Consider the following 12,854-nt stretch of genomic DNA (forward strand, 5'->3'; position numbering starts at 1 on the left):
TTCCGACAGGGATTGAGCCCAGGCGCTCGCCGTAGCGCCGTCCCGGAGCGCTGAGGCGGGGCTCGACTAAGATGGCGGCGGCGGCAGCGGCGGGAGGCGCGGCGGACGCCCAGGCCCGCTTCGGCCACTCGGTGAAGGGGCTCCTGACCGAGAAGGTGACGAGTTGCGGCACCGACGTGATTGCCCTCACCAAGCAGGTGCTGAAGGGCTCCCGGAGCGCCGAGGTGAGCGGGGGACTACGGGGCCCGGCATGCAGCGCGCGGCCGCAAGGCTTGCAGGGAGGCGCGGCCGGCGGGCGTCGGGGGCGGCCGTGGCGCGGTGCACGCCGGGAGCGGTAGTCCGGCTGGATTCGGGCGTCCCCGTGGGGCAGCGTGTGAGGCGCAGGGCACGCTGGGAGGTGTAGGCGGGCGCAAGGCACGCTGGGAAGTGTAGTCCATGCCCGGCCAGGGAGCGGCGCCTGCTGGGAGTTGTAGTCCGGAGTTGAGGGGAGTGGGGGGAGGTCTCCCGGGATAAAGGAGGCCCGGGCTCTGCCCCAGCCCCACGGGCGATCCGTGGAGGCTGAGCGTCACCCCTGCTGCCTGCAACCCCTCGGAGAGTCCCCAGCAGCCTCGGGGGGGTTGCTGCTGCCTCTGTGGTGTATCCCCTCGAGGGGGAAAGGCGCAGCTCCGGGTGGGTGGGCAACGCCGAGCTGCTGCTGCCTCTCAGTGTGGTTTGTGCATCTGTCTTTCAGCTCCTGGGTCAAGCTGCTCGGAACATGGTTATGCAAGAAGATGCCATCCTGCACTCAGAAGATGTAAGCTCTGTCCGTCTGCTCGAGCAATAGTGCCCCTAGTGGGAAGGGGAAGAGGAGGGCTRTAGGAACTGGGACGCAGACTTGTGRCTGAAGCTCTGGAATGAAACATACAGATTCAGGTAGCAGAGCTGATGGCCAGAATAATTTACTGCTTCTTCAAACACACATATACCTCTGGCACAAATCAGCCTGTAAGCTGTGCCATCTCTTAACAGAAAGCAAGAAAGGCTGTAGGCTGAAAAAAGTACTTACTATTTGTGCCCCTTGCTGGGAAGGGATTGGTGAGCATACCACCCATGGTACTGGGGGTACTGGAGCTGCGGGGGTTAGGTTTAGCTCAGTTGGTTAGAGCGTGGTGCTAATAATGGCAAGGTCGTGRGTTTGATCCCYGTATGGRCCACTCATTTGAGGGCTGGACTAGATGATCTCCAGAGGTCCCTTCCAACCTTACCAGTTCTGTGATTCTACTGATTTTGGTGTTTCTATGGCACCGCAATGACACGGTGATGAGTATGCTGTGGGAGCTCTCAAGGGCAGAGGGTTTTTTATTCCAAGTGGTACATGGCAGCCTGCTGAGATTACAGCAGGGAACTGCTACTATAAGCCACTTTGGAACTGTCAGGGCAGCAGAAGCTCTGGAAGCATCCATCATTTTGAAACAGCTTGCCCTGTTATTCTGCTGAGATCTCTTGTCAGAGACATTAATTCCTTGTCTTGCTCTCCACAGAGTTTAAGGAAAATGGCCATAATAACCACTCATCTACAATACCAGTAAGTAGGGGACATGATGTACTCTGTGGGGTGCTGAGCTGGTTCCTTGACCCCTTTCCCCACCTCCTCTAAGRCCTTGCATAGTGGAGACTTTGCATGGAGCCCACTCCAATTGATCCCTTTGGACCAGCTCCCAGAAACTGGGCAGGACCTGGAGTTGGGATCCTCCAGCCCTCTCCATTCCTCTGGGATGGAGAAGTCTCTGGCAGGGAGCTGAGATTCTTTTGCCTCCTCTTGCTTGTGCACCAGCTGTCCCTTGAGATTGTGTGATACCTCCAGGGCTAAGAAGGAGAAGCTGGTGCTGCTGCACTTAATCCAAAAACATGCCAGAGTTTTGACCTCCTGACCCCTTGATCAAGTTCTTTTTGATCAACATAACATGAACCCTGAGGTTTTCTGTTTTTTCTTACACTCCTTTCTCTCCTTTTCTCACTTAGGCAGGAAGCGATTCAGAAGAAGTGAGTACCCAGCCAAGCATCTGCCAGGAAAACCTGGGAGACAGTGTGTAGAAGCTGATGGGAACGGGAAGAGTGRTGGAGTAGGGTAGGGGAGAATGCAGCTAAAGGTTTTCTGCGGCTGTATTTGAAGAAGCTGACATAGCAGGGTAGCACTTTGCTGCTGCAGAGATCAGTGCTTTGAAGAGCTGAGTTTGAGTGAAGCAACAATTTATGCTAAAACTTCTATTTGTTTCGTTAACGTGGTAGAGCCTGTTAGCTTGATAGGTGATGATGGTGGAGTAGAACAGAGCTGTCTGTTTATGGGTGTACAAARTAAGGTTTGCCTCATGCTTGGAGGTCAGTTAGGGGACCCCAGTGTTTCCTTTTTCTGTCATATCAGTGCTAGAGCTGTGCTGGTCTCTCAGGTGCAGGCAGCACAGTGCAGATCTGGGGAGCAAATCTCACTGTGAACCTCTTYTTTGGTCCCCAGTGTTGAGCAATCATCAAACCTGCAGGACCAGCTGAATCACTTGCTCAAATGAAGCATAGCCAAAGTCACGAGGACGTCTCGACCAGTGCCGAGGGCAGCCAGCGGTCCTTTCCCCTCTCCTGAGTCAACTGCTCAGTTTTCTTTGGAGGCTGGGTGTCAGCTGGGATATGTGTGCAGAGAGTGTGTTCCTGAGGATATGGGCCTCTCTTATGTGTTCCTATCCACATCCCCATCTCCAAAACGTGTGTGTGCTTGCCTGCATCTGATCGAAGCAAACTCGGCAGATGCTTTCCTTCCACCAGCGTTTCCAGTGCTTGTTTGCTTTCTGTGTGTAGCACCTCCGGCATCCAAGCCGTTCAGGTAACGGATTACTGGGCGTATGTCTGAAATGGTTGGCCATCCCAGCATCCAGCATTTGATACTCTTTTTGTCCAAGGTACTATGTCTTTCGTCTGTAGCAGGATGATTTTCCTTCCTGACTCTTAACCTCTGCTCAGTTAGAAGCCATCTCCTGTGAGATGATGGAGAGGGGGTTGCTGTGTCTGCCCAGGACCAGGAATCGTAGAGCTAGTTTTTTCAAATATGTTTGTTTCCCCTTGTCCCTCCCCTCACAAGAAATGTAGAAAATAGAGCTGTGGGTTTTAAATACAGGTGCCTGCAGTTTGACATTAATCCTTAGGCATGGAGATGACTAGTGCGATTTGTTTAGGACATGTTAATCAGTGGGAGCTGTAAATGCTCTGGGAGGTAAGAGAGGTGCTTCAGTTCAGACCAAGGTGCCGGTCCCAAGACAAAATTTTTTAAAACCCACTGTCAGTGCTCCAGCTGGATACTATTTGATAAGCATCCTGCTCTGAGGTTATCTTATTTTCCACAAAGCCAGAGTTTGGAATGTCCTCCCCTTGCCAGCCCATCTGCACCGCCTTTGGCCTTCAACTGCATTCCTATTCCTGAGTTACTGCTCCAGCTCTCAATTAAACAGCCTTGGATGTGTCGTGTTTGTATGGGATTGGGAAGGTATCCAGAGGCACAGCTGGGAAGTGGGTAGTGGGGGGGGGGAGAAGGGAAAACAAACAAACAAACAAACAAACAACTCTGCAAACCTATATATTCACTTCTGAACTGTTGTGTGTATGAGGGTTAGTGGCTGGGCTCCTGTTCACTTCTTAGGGAGTAAGATTGGGTCCAGGCTATAAATACAATGGTTTTTGTAAGTCACTTATCTGGAGCACTTGGAGCACACTGGAAGCACTTCATTGCCTGAGTGTGCTTTTCATCAGCTGATACGACAAGGCAGATGGATAGTGGGGATTGGCCTGCCACGTTCCTGTTGTAAATCTGCAGCGAAGTGCTGCAGCGTTTTGGTTCCTGCCTGGCAGAGCCTTTCCTTGGGCTGGTTTTGCTCTGGCTGCCACCCTTTCCACTGCTGCTGCCTGGACGGGCCTCACCTTGTGGCAGCCCATCTGCTSTGTCCCCTCTCTCTTAGCCCAGGCTAATCTAATCAGCCCAGCAGTACTGTTAGCTTATCCTGTGTGCTGTGCCTCTGCTCTAACATGGGCACAGCAGAGGAGGATGTAAAAAGCTAAAGTGATCTGCTTTACTGTGATAAAAGCTTCAGTTTCTATTTTCTCTCTCTCTCTCTCTTTTTTTTTAAGCCCCTAATCCTCTTTTCTCCTGTGCCTGGCTATGTTGTGGTAGAGACCAGGGTCTGTACCCCATGCATGGCATAGGCTTCCTTGGGGTAACATAGTGGAGTCCTCGAGGACCGGGTCRGGGGTGGAGATTTGCACCTATGGGGCTCCCGAAGCCTGACCTTGCTGCGCTGGGTGGCAGCAGCGCTTAGTGCTGCAGGAGCTGCAGCCTGCTTGGTGCGATGGAAGAGCTGCCCTGACTTTCACCAAGCCACAGCAGCGGTGTCTGCGGTGGGTTGCCAGCACTGCCCATTGCTGTGCCTTGTGCAGCAGCCTGAGGGAGCTGGTTTGGGACAGCAGGTCTCTGCCACCAGTGTGCCCCGTCCTGCCTTGGGCTCTGGGGGCTTCCTGGCAGACCTGATGTCCCCCCTGCCAGTGACTTGGCCCCCCGGCGAGGTCCCATGCTCTGCAGGGTTGGAGCAGCCCCAGCGTGGTGTTTGAGCTTGCATCTCTCTCCCTGCGTTTGGGGTGAGCGCGGAGYGGGTGGCCAGGCCGGGGCTGTGCCGCGGTGGTGCAGGGCTGCCGGTGTGGTGGAGAGAYGGCGGGTGGCTCGGGGAGGATCGCCGTGGGCGCAGGCAGGCGCTGCGGGTGCGGGCAGAGGCTGTGCGTACCGGCAGATGGCACGCGTGCAAGCAGGTGCCGCGACCCGTACGCGATGAGGGCCGGCTTCCCAGCGGCGTGCCTTGGGTGGGCTCGCCCGGCGGCAGGCCGAGCGGGCTGGGGGCCGGGCTGGGGCCGGTCTTGGTGCCGGAAGCCGGGGCTGGGGCGGGCGCCGGGCGCAGGACGCCGGGGCGGAGCGTGGCCTGGCCCGGGCAGAGTCCGGCCGATCCGTGATCCCTCACAGCCGCAGGCAGTAAGGAGGGCCCCGGGGCGTCCGTGCTGGGGGTTTGGGGGGGGGTCTCTGAGGGGGGATTTGCCTTGCAGGGAAGTCGTGTCTGGTTTGGGAGGGATCGTCTCCTTAGGGCAGGGGAATCTGGGTTTAGGAGGCTCATTTTGGAGGAGCATCGGGCTCCCCCAGGAACTGGAGGTGCGATGCTTGGATGCACGTTTGGGGTGTCCCCGGGGTTTGCCAAGGAGGGGGGCCCACAAACAATGTTCCTCGTGTTTGGGAAGGAGGGGGGGCAGGGCCGTTGGGCAGGCCCTGGCATGGTGCCCATCGCTGTGGCGTCAGGTACCAGCCCTGRTGCTCTCCTCGCAGTGGCGGCCGCCACCGGAGAGCAGATCCACCGAATGGTGCAGGTGAGGGGCCGCGCGGGGTGCGCGGGCGCCGAGCTGCGGGGCAGCGATGGGGCGGGACGGGCTGCCCCGGGGACCCGCAGCGGCCAGGGAGGGAGGGCCGAGCCCAGGGAGCCGGGGACGCTTGTCTGGGGGCGCCGGCGGAAGAGTGCGCGGCAGCCGAGCGGCAGGGCCCGCGCGGCGCTGCGGGGGCTTCCACCCTTCCCGTCTCAGGATTACTACGGCAAAGAGCTGCAGAGCACGGAGGACCTGAAAACCGGCGCTTGCGTCACGCCGGCCGGCCCTCTCCCCAGGGCCGCGAGGGAAGCGCTGGAGCGCGTCCACCAAGAGGTGGTGGCGAGGTAACCCCCGGGGGGTAACCCCCGGCACGCGGCTCCGGGCTCCCCGGGATGCGCGGCCCCGCTGAGCGCCCGCCCCGCAGGTATTACGGCTGCGGGCTGGTGCTCCCCGAGCGCCTGGTGTCCTGCCGCGTCCTCGATCTGGGCAGCGGCAGCGGCAGGGACTGCTACGTGCTCAGTCAGCTCGTCGGGGAGAAGGGCCACGTCACCGGGATAGACATGACCGAAGGGCAGGTGCGGCGCGCGGGGGGACGCCGCGCAGGCCGGCCTTGCCGCCGGCTCCCGTTCCCTCGCCTTGGTCATTCCCTTCGCCTTCCCAGGTGGAGCTGGCGAAGAAGCACATCGCCTACCACATGGACAAATTTGGCTACCAGAAGCCTAACGTGGACTTCATCCTGGGCTACRTGGAGAAGCTGGGTGACGCCGGCCTGGCCGACGAGAGCTATGATATTGTGGTGTAGGTACCGCACGGGGACGCGCCGGCCTGGGGCTGCGGCGGGGCTGCGTCCCGCTGCACCGCTTGCTCCAGCCACATGGTAGGAAGGGGAAAATCCCGAGCTAGAGTCTGGGCCAGAGCTTGGCAATGCGGTAACAGCCCTTTCTGTGGCCAAACTGGCCTCTCCGATGCCTCTGTTGAGCGGTGGGATGCGCAGCCACCGGCGCTGCCGGGCGCAAAAGACGCTGCGGGCTTTTTGGCGCTCGCTGGTGGCCGCGCTGACGCGGTTGGACCGGCCTCCGGCCCGGGCGAGCGCCGCTCCGGGTGCGATCGGAGCCGTCCCGGTCTGCTCCTCCCAGCTCCAACTGCGTGATCAACCTCTGCCCGGACAAGGGAGCCGTCCTGCGCGAGGCCTATCGCGTGCTGAAGGTACCGCCGGGGCGCCCGCTCCGCCTGCCCCTTTCCCGGCCCGGGCGGACCGCGAGCGCCCGCCTCTCCGCTCCCTCGCAGCCCGGCGGAGAGATGTACTTCAGCGACGTCTACGCCAGCCGGCGCCTGAGCGAGGCCGCCCGGGCGCACGGGGCRCTCTGGGGTGCGTAGGGCTCCGAGGAGGGGCTCCGGGCGGCCRGCCGGGGCGCGCGGGGTGCGAGCCGTGCCGCGCTCTGTGGTGCCAGGGGAGTGCCTGGCGGGAGCGCTGCGCTGGAGCGAGCTGCGCAGCATCGCCCGGGACGTGGGCTTCAGCCCCCCGCGCCTCGTCGCCGCCAGCCCCATCGCCGTCGGCCACCGGGAGCTGGAGAGCGTCGCCGGTGAGGGCCCGAGCGCCCCGGGGGGAGCCGGCGGGACGCGGCGGGACGCCCCGGCTCAGCGGGCTTCTCCCTCCCAGGCGGCTGCCGGTTCGTCTCGGCGACTGTCCGTCTCTTCAAGGTGCCGGCGGGGAGCCGGGCCGGGCCRGGCCGGGTCGTCTACAACGGCGGCGTTGCAGGGCACGAGCGGGAGCTGGTGTTCGACGCCGGCTTCACCTTCAAGGCGCGTGGGGGGCTGCGGAGGGCGTCCGCAGGCCGGGGGCGGCCGCACGGCCGGGGCGTCGCGGGGGGCGTCCTGGGCGATTTTGTGGGGGGACAGGGGGGAGGGTGGCAGAAATGGGGGCAGGGGAAGGGAGCCCGACCTGCGCGTCTCGCCGGGGTGGCAGCGGGAGAAGGACGCCCCCGGGGCAGCGCCGTCACCGTCCCTCTGCCCCCAGGAAGGGGAGGCCGTGGAGGTGGACGCCGACACGGCCGCCATCCTGCGGAGCTCCAGGTTCGCGGAAGAGTTCCTGATCCAAGACGGAGGAGATGCCGCCGCGCCGCCGGGCTGCTGCCGCGGGAGGGCGAAGGTTGGTAGCCCGCAGCCCCGTGGCGCCAGGACACGCGCGTCCCCGGSGGTGTGGGGCTGGCGCTGGGAGACGTGTGCCGCGGGCCGCCTCGGAGCTRCTCCACGTGGCTCAACCAGCCGCCCGCGGGCCCCGGCTGGTGCTCCCCAAGGTGGGTGCTCCCACCGCGAGGCGAGACGTATCCCTGCCGTGGGGGAGAGCGCTGGGGGCAGAGCCCGCCCCGGCCGGGCTGGCGGTCCCGCACGGCGCTGACGTGAGCGGGGCGCCCAGCCCTGGCCCCGCGGTGCCTTTATCTGCTGGAAACSTCTCCCCTCCGCCTCCCCGCGGCCGTCCTTTCCGCCGGGGTCGGCGGGAGGCGAGGGAGATGCAGCCCCGCAGCTGCACGTCCCTGAAACGCAACCTTGTACTTGGCGGGGGGCGAGGGGAGGATGTTCTCGGGTCCCGGTCCGAGCAGGAGGCGTTTCTCAGATAAAAGCAAAGTGAAGGTCCCAGAGGAGCTCTTGGCATCCTCCACACAGCAGTGAAAAGCAGCCGGTCCGACCCCCATACGGACAACCCCGGCAAGCGGGGGCTGCCCTCGCCCAAGCTCGGGGTCGGCTTGGGCCGCCCGGCTGGCGGGGAGCGGGGCAGCGCTGCTCTCCCGGGGCACTCGCCCTCCTGCTTCCCTCCGGCCTCATCCCGTCTCACGTTGTCCTCTGCCCCCAGGAGAGGATCTGCGACCCCTTCCAGCTGGTGGAGCGGCTGGGAGCCCCGGGGCCCGGCTGCTGCCCCGCCGGCGCCTGCGGCCCCCGCGGGTGCTGCTGAGCGGCCGAGCGACGCCCCCGCGCCGGCGCCTGCCAGCGAGCGCAGGGGACCCGGCCCCAGCGGCACGCGGCTTTCGCTGGAGAGCAAATAAAGGGCCAAGATGGAGTCCTGTGAACCCGCAGGGGCGTTTGCACGCTGTGTTTTTGCCTTTCGCCCCCTTGCGCGGGACTTTCCTCCCCCCTGCCTGGCCCCCTGCGTGCCTCCAGAGGGGTGCAGGGCTGGCYGCCCTGGGGTACCCAGCTCCCGCACGAGGGATGGGGATGGCTGCAGATCCAGCTGTTAGATGCACGGTTTGCTGGGCCCTGGGGAGGTTGAAGGGGCCAGTGGGCTCTCGCTCGAGCACCAGCCCTGCCCGTGGCTCTCTGAGGGGGGAGCTGTTGGCTAAGCTGAGTCCCAAACCCTCCGTGCTGGCAGTGGGACCTGTTGTGGTGCCTGCAGCACCGAGCTGCACCCCAGGCTGTGACCGAAAGCCTGGCTGCGCCGGCCAAAGCCTGCGGATCTGCCAGGGAGCAGCAAGGAGCGAGTCGGAGCTCGGCTCTGCCCCGCGGGCTGGGGAGGAAAGCCTGGCTCCGCCGCAAACCTGCGGCAAGACCACTCCGCGTGGCAGCTTGTTGCAGCCCGGTGTGGAAGCCGCCGTGGCTGCTGGGGTACTCACGGTGGCCTCACTGCATGGCTCAGGGTCTGGCAGATCAGACAGGGGTTTGGCAGTAGCTGCCTGTGTTTATTAAKCCCAAGGAGCAGAGCAGAAACATTTGCAGAAGGCAGCTTGGCAGAGGGAGATGAGAGAGGAGCTGCACCAGGACTACCCTGTGGCATGCACCTGCTGTGCCTGGTCTGGCTGCAGCTCGAGGTCTTTGGGAGCCTGCAGCCAAGAAGCGAATGTTTTGGAGAAGCAAAAGGCATAGCATTAAGCAGTCACATGGCCCTTCCTTGTTTTGATCTTGCTGCGCTCACCCTCCGCACGCAAGGAGCCCTGAGCATCTGCAGGGCAAAGCCTGTGCAAGGTGCAGCGGTCCTCAGGCGTGCAGCACCAGGAGGCATAATTAGCATCTCATTTATAAGGCTGCGAATGAGCCTCTCCCCATGGCTGTGGGAGAGAAGGGCCTGGGAGCTCAGCCAGCCCTGCTTTTCCATGGAGAACTCAAAGCAGCAGAACTCAAAGGTTCACAGAGCTGTCGCTGTGATTTGCACTCAGGGCAGGAGATACCCCAGTTACTGCCTGCTGCAGCTAGGATTTGGCTGAGCTGAACATGCTCTCACACAGGCCCTGACTCGGGTGTGTTTTCTAAAGCTGAACTTCTTAGCCAGAGAATAATCCTGCTGCAGGAGGTGGGAATTTCTCTCTCTTTCCTTATGCAGCGCTGCTGCGGTTTATATTTTCCCCCGCGCTCCATCTAGTGGAACAGCCCTGAGCACAGTTTCCAGGGAAATCTGGAGCACCTGGCTGGCCAGGTCCTGGAGAGGCTGAGGATCTGGGGGCATCTAGGCTGCCATCAGAGGAGACAGCCTTGCACTCCTGCTGGCCCCAGTGGGAAGCTCGTGAGATGCTAGGTGTGTGGGAAGGGAAAAGCGGGCTGCCCCAGAGGCTGTCGGAGCAGAGGGAGCCAGGCTGCCCCCAGCCTTGGGTGGTAGAACAGCTCAGCACCTTGCATCCAGGTGCTGAGCAGTGGCGCGGTATGCCAAGGGGTGCCGGGACTGCTGGAGGCACAAAGTGTCTTTCAGGACATGGTTCCTATGTGAAGGCACTATGTGAGGAGCAGCGGTCGAGGAGAAGGACTGGATGAAGCCTTTTTGCCCCTGTCTAGTGAAGGAGAAGGTAAGGAAGGAGCATCTCCCAGCCCTGGAGACCTGAATCAGCTATGAGGCCAACAGGTTTATAGGGTAGGTAAAGACAATCTGGGGTTGTCTGAGCCCTGAGGTTAGCAGCTGAGATTAGAAACAAGGATTTGGAGATCCCTTTGAATTGGATGGTGATGCCAAATTGGACCATCTCATCTGCCTGCAGGTCTCAGGTCTTGCTGCACTGTCCTGGGCAGCCACTTCCCCAACCCACTCTCCAGCCCCCTGCGATGGTGTTTCCATCCCTCCTCGTGCAGTGATGTTTTCCTGTGTGCTGCTCTGAGATTGACCAGGATCACCGTCTCTGTTGTTTAAACAGCATCTCACATCCCCATCGCACTATGCGAGTGCACAAAAAATTGAACTAGGTGTGTTTTTTTTATATATATATATAAATGATGATAAAAATTTGTAAGATCACAGGGGATAGGGAAGCCTGTGGTACTACACAGTAAAAAAGCATTTCCCAGGACCCTCTGAAAAATGGGTCATTCACAAGTGCTTCCAGATTAAAATGTTGAAGCTGGTAAAGCTGAAGATGGCACTGTGGTGGCTACCAAGCCCATTCCATCAACCTTCCTACGAAGGGGCCCGAGCGGGCAGCCCCAAGGCGTGATGCTCGCTTGGTGCAGTCCCTGTGGGCCTCCTCCTCATACAAAGGGAGAGTTAATCGCTGACCTAAAAATTAACGGTTGCCTTGGTACTGGAGATCATGATCTGATTACGTTTGCTTTGCATAAACAGCTTATGGTGCCAATCAGTGATATATATACGGAAAACTTTGGGGCCAGCTTCTCCAACGTGCAGGCCACTGTCTGCAACCAAATGGGAGCAGAAGCCAAAATTTGGATGTGTTAACAAAGCAAATTGTTTGAGGACTTCCTACCACGTATCACCAAAATGCAGAGTTCAGCACACACATAATTTTGCCCCAGGCAAAAAAGGGCCAACAAAGAAGATGCTAAAGAAGCAATGCAAAGTAAAACAAAATCAGTTTACAGGGAATTGTGGCATGGTAAAAGAGAAAAGATTCAGATTCAAAAAGAAGCACGGGCAACAGCCAAGGGTGCTCTGAAGTAGCTTGCCTGGGGGGCGGGGGGGTGTCCCAGCAGTAAGGAGACATTTCCAGAACACCTGGAATGGAAAGCGTAAGTGGTCAGCGCAAGACCGACTGCTGCATAGGGATGGGAAATTCAGACATGGGCACAACAGGCTGAAATGCTGAACAGCTGCTCTTGTTCTGCATTGGAAACCAAGCTAGAGAATCTATCGTCTTGGATAAGGTGGATTGTAAAGAAAGTCCCAGGACCTTTTCTATCCAGAGAAGAAGCTTTTAGGTGACTAGTAAATGTGACTCCCATGCAACAGCCGCACCAGAACAAGGAGCACTTGCTGGGCCTCCCGTATTAACTCTTGACAAAACTTGGACCATTAAGAAATAGGAGGATTGTAAAAATAATTCCAAGATTTAGAAAGGATTTCCTCAGTGCCCCAGACTGCTTAACCTGACCTCTGCCATGAGGGGAACGATTAATTCACTATTTAGGGATTAAACATATAAATAATGCCCATAAACATAGTTTCCTGGAAAGTCACCTTGCCAGCCTATCCTTCTGATTCTGGATGAGACTATGAGTCTGATCAATCTGGTTTACAAAAAAATTCAAAGRTGTTTTGGATTTAGAGCTACATAGCACCACAAGATGTTCCTGGTTAGGGAGATATGTTTTGGGGGGACAGGACACTAGTTAGTCCTGTTCTACACGTGCTGATTTATGTGCTCATGATGCAGCCAAGATGGTGTTTAAATTTGCCCTGGCATATCCCTCTGCTGCTATTGCTTACAAAGTCTTTACCATAAAGTCCTCAGCCCATCCTGGGAGGTTGGCAGCAATTAGTTCTTGTTATCAAAGAGAGTCTTCCCAGCACRAAGGGAAGAGCAGATGGGGCGGGGAGGGCTCCTACCTGCAAAATCCTTCATTAAGAAGGCATGAGGCCCTGCTGGAGCTTTTCAGCTTTCCTGGGGAAAGAGGCGCCCACCGCTGCTCCAGCAGCAAGGCCCTTCTCTCACATGCATGTGTAAAAAGGCCACAGCTAAATGCCACYGCCTTTGCACAGCACTGCTTTCTGCAAATTCTCAGCATTTTGGGGAGGAATGGGAGGAAGCAGCTGAGAGAAATCTTCTCAGCTCTTGGCTTTAATTTTGAGCTCTGGAGATCCTCGCCTGGACGCCAACGGGTGGGTGTCGTGTCGCCCTAGCTTTCCTTGCAGGTGCACCGCGTGCGCTGGAGGAGTTCAGACCCCCGAGCCGCAGAGAGGCCACGAGAGAGGTGGTCCTGCGGCCTCCTCCCGCACGACCCCCCCCAGAGCAACCCGCCCGCCGCCAGCCTTTCCCTGCGGCCCGCGCCTGGCGGGGGCGGCCCGGGCAGCCGCAGAGCCGAGCCGAACTCCCGCGCTTCTCGCGGCGCGAAGCCCCCGGGGGGATCCGTGCCCGCCCCGGCGCTCCAGCCTTCCGGGGCGATTTCACCTCCCCCGGGGAAGGGTCGCCGTGAGCCCAACCGGGGGATTTCTCGCTCGCTGTCCGCCGGGAGCGGGCGACGCGAGCGGGGCGGCCCGGCGGGGTTCAGCGCCCCGCCGCCGCCGCCGAGGC

At 59.8% G+C, this 12,854-nt stretch overlaps 2 protein-coding genes across 4 annotated transcripts; both read left to right on the top strand.

The window, feature by feature from the left end:
• Nucleotides 1-49: 49 nt before the first annotated feature.
• On the top strand, nucleotides 50-4,120 carry BORCS7 (BLOC-1 related complex subunit 7). Its single transcript, XM_085307718.1, has 5 exons — nucleotides 50-224; nucleotides 731-793; nucleotides 1,521-1,564; nucleotides 2,002-2,022; nucleotides 2,492-4,120. Exons 1-5 carry the CDS (start codon nucleotides 72-74, stop codon nucleotides 2,541-2,543), a joined length of 333 nt encoding a protein of 110 aa, XP_085163844.1. The 5' UTR covers nucleotides 50-71; the 3' UTR covers nucleotides 2,544-4,120.
• A 37-nt stretch (nucleotides 4,121-4,157) lies between these two features.
• Nucleotides 4,158-8,486, top strand: AS3MT (arsenite methyltransferase). 3 transcript variants are annotated; one of them, XM_085307691.1, is made up of 11 exons: nucleotides 4,963-5,035; nucleotides 5,381-5,421; nucleotides 5,632-5,759; nucleotides 5,840-5,990; nucleotides 6,077-6,213; nucleotides 6,552-6,621; nucleotides 6,703-6,784; nucleotides 6,867-6,998; nucleotides 7,076-7,222; nucleotides 7,437-7,564; nucleotides 8,267-8,486. In XM_085307691.1, coding segments are annotated over exons 1-11 (1,116 nt in total). In that variant the 5' UTR covers nucleotides 4,963-5,034; the 3' UTR covers nucleotides 8,366-8,486. The 3 variants fall into 3 exon arrangements, with proteins under 3 accessions (XP_085163826.1, XP_085163817.1, XP_085163833.1); XM_085307707.1 differs by lacking the exons at nucleotides 5,632-5,759; nucleotides 5,840-5,990; XM_085307700.1 differs by lacking the exons at nucleotides 5,381-5,421; nucleotides 5,632-5,759; nucleotides 5,840-5,990 and having other exon boundaries at nucleotides 4,158-5,035.
• The last annotated feature ends 4,368 nt before the right edge of the window (nucleotides 8,487-12,854 follow it).

Source organism: Rhea americana, unplaced genomic scaffold (assembly GCF_003343005.1).
Source record: "Rhea americana isolate MKP2758 unplaced genomic scaffold, rheAme1 scaffold_104, whole genome shotgun sequence".
Lineage (NCBI taxonomy): Eukaryota > Metazoa > Chordata > Aves > Rheiformes > Rheidae > Rhea > Rhea americana.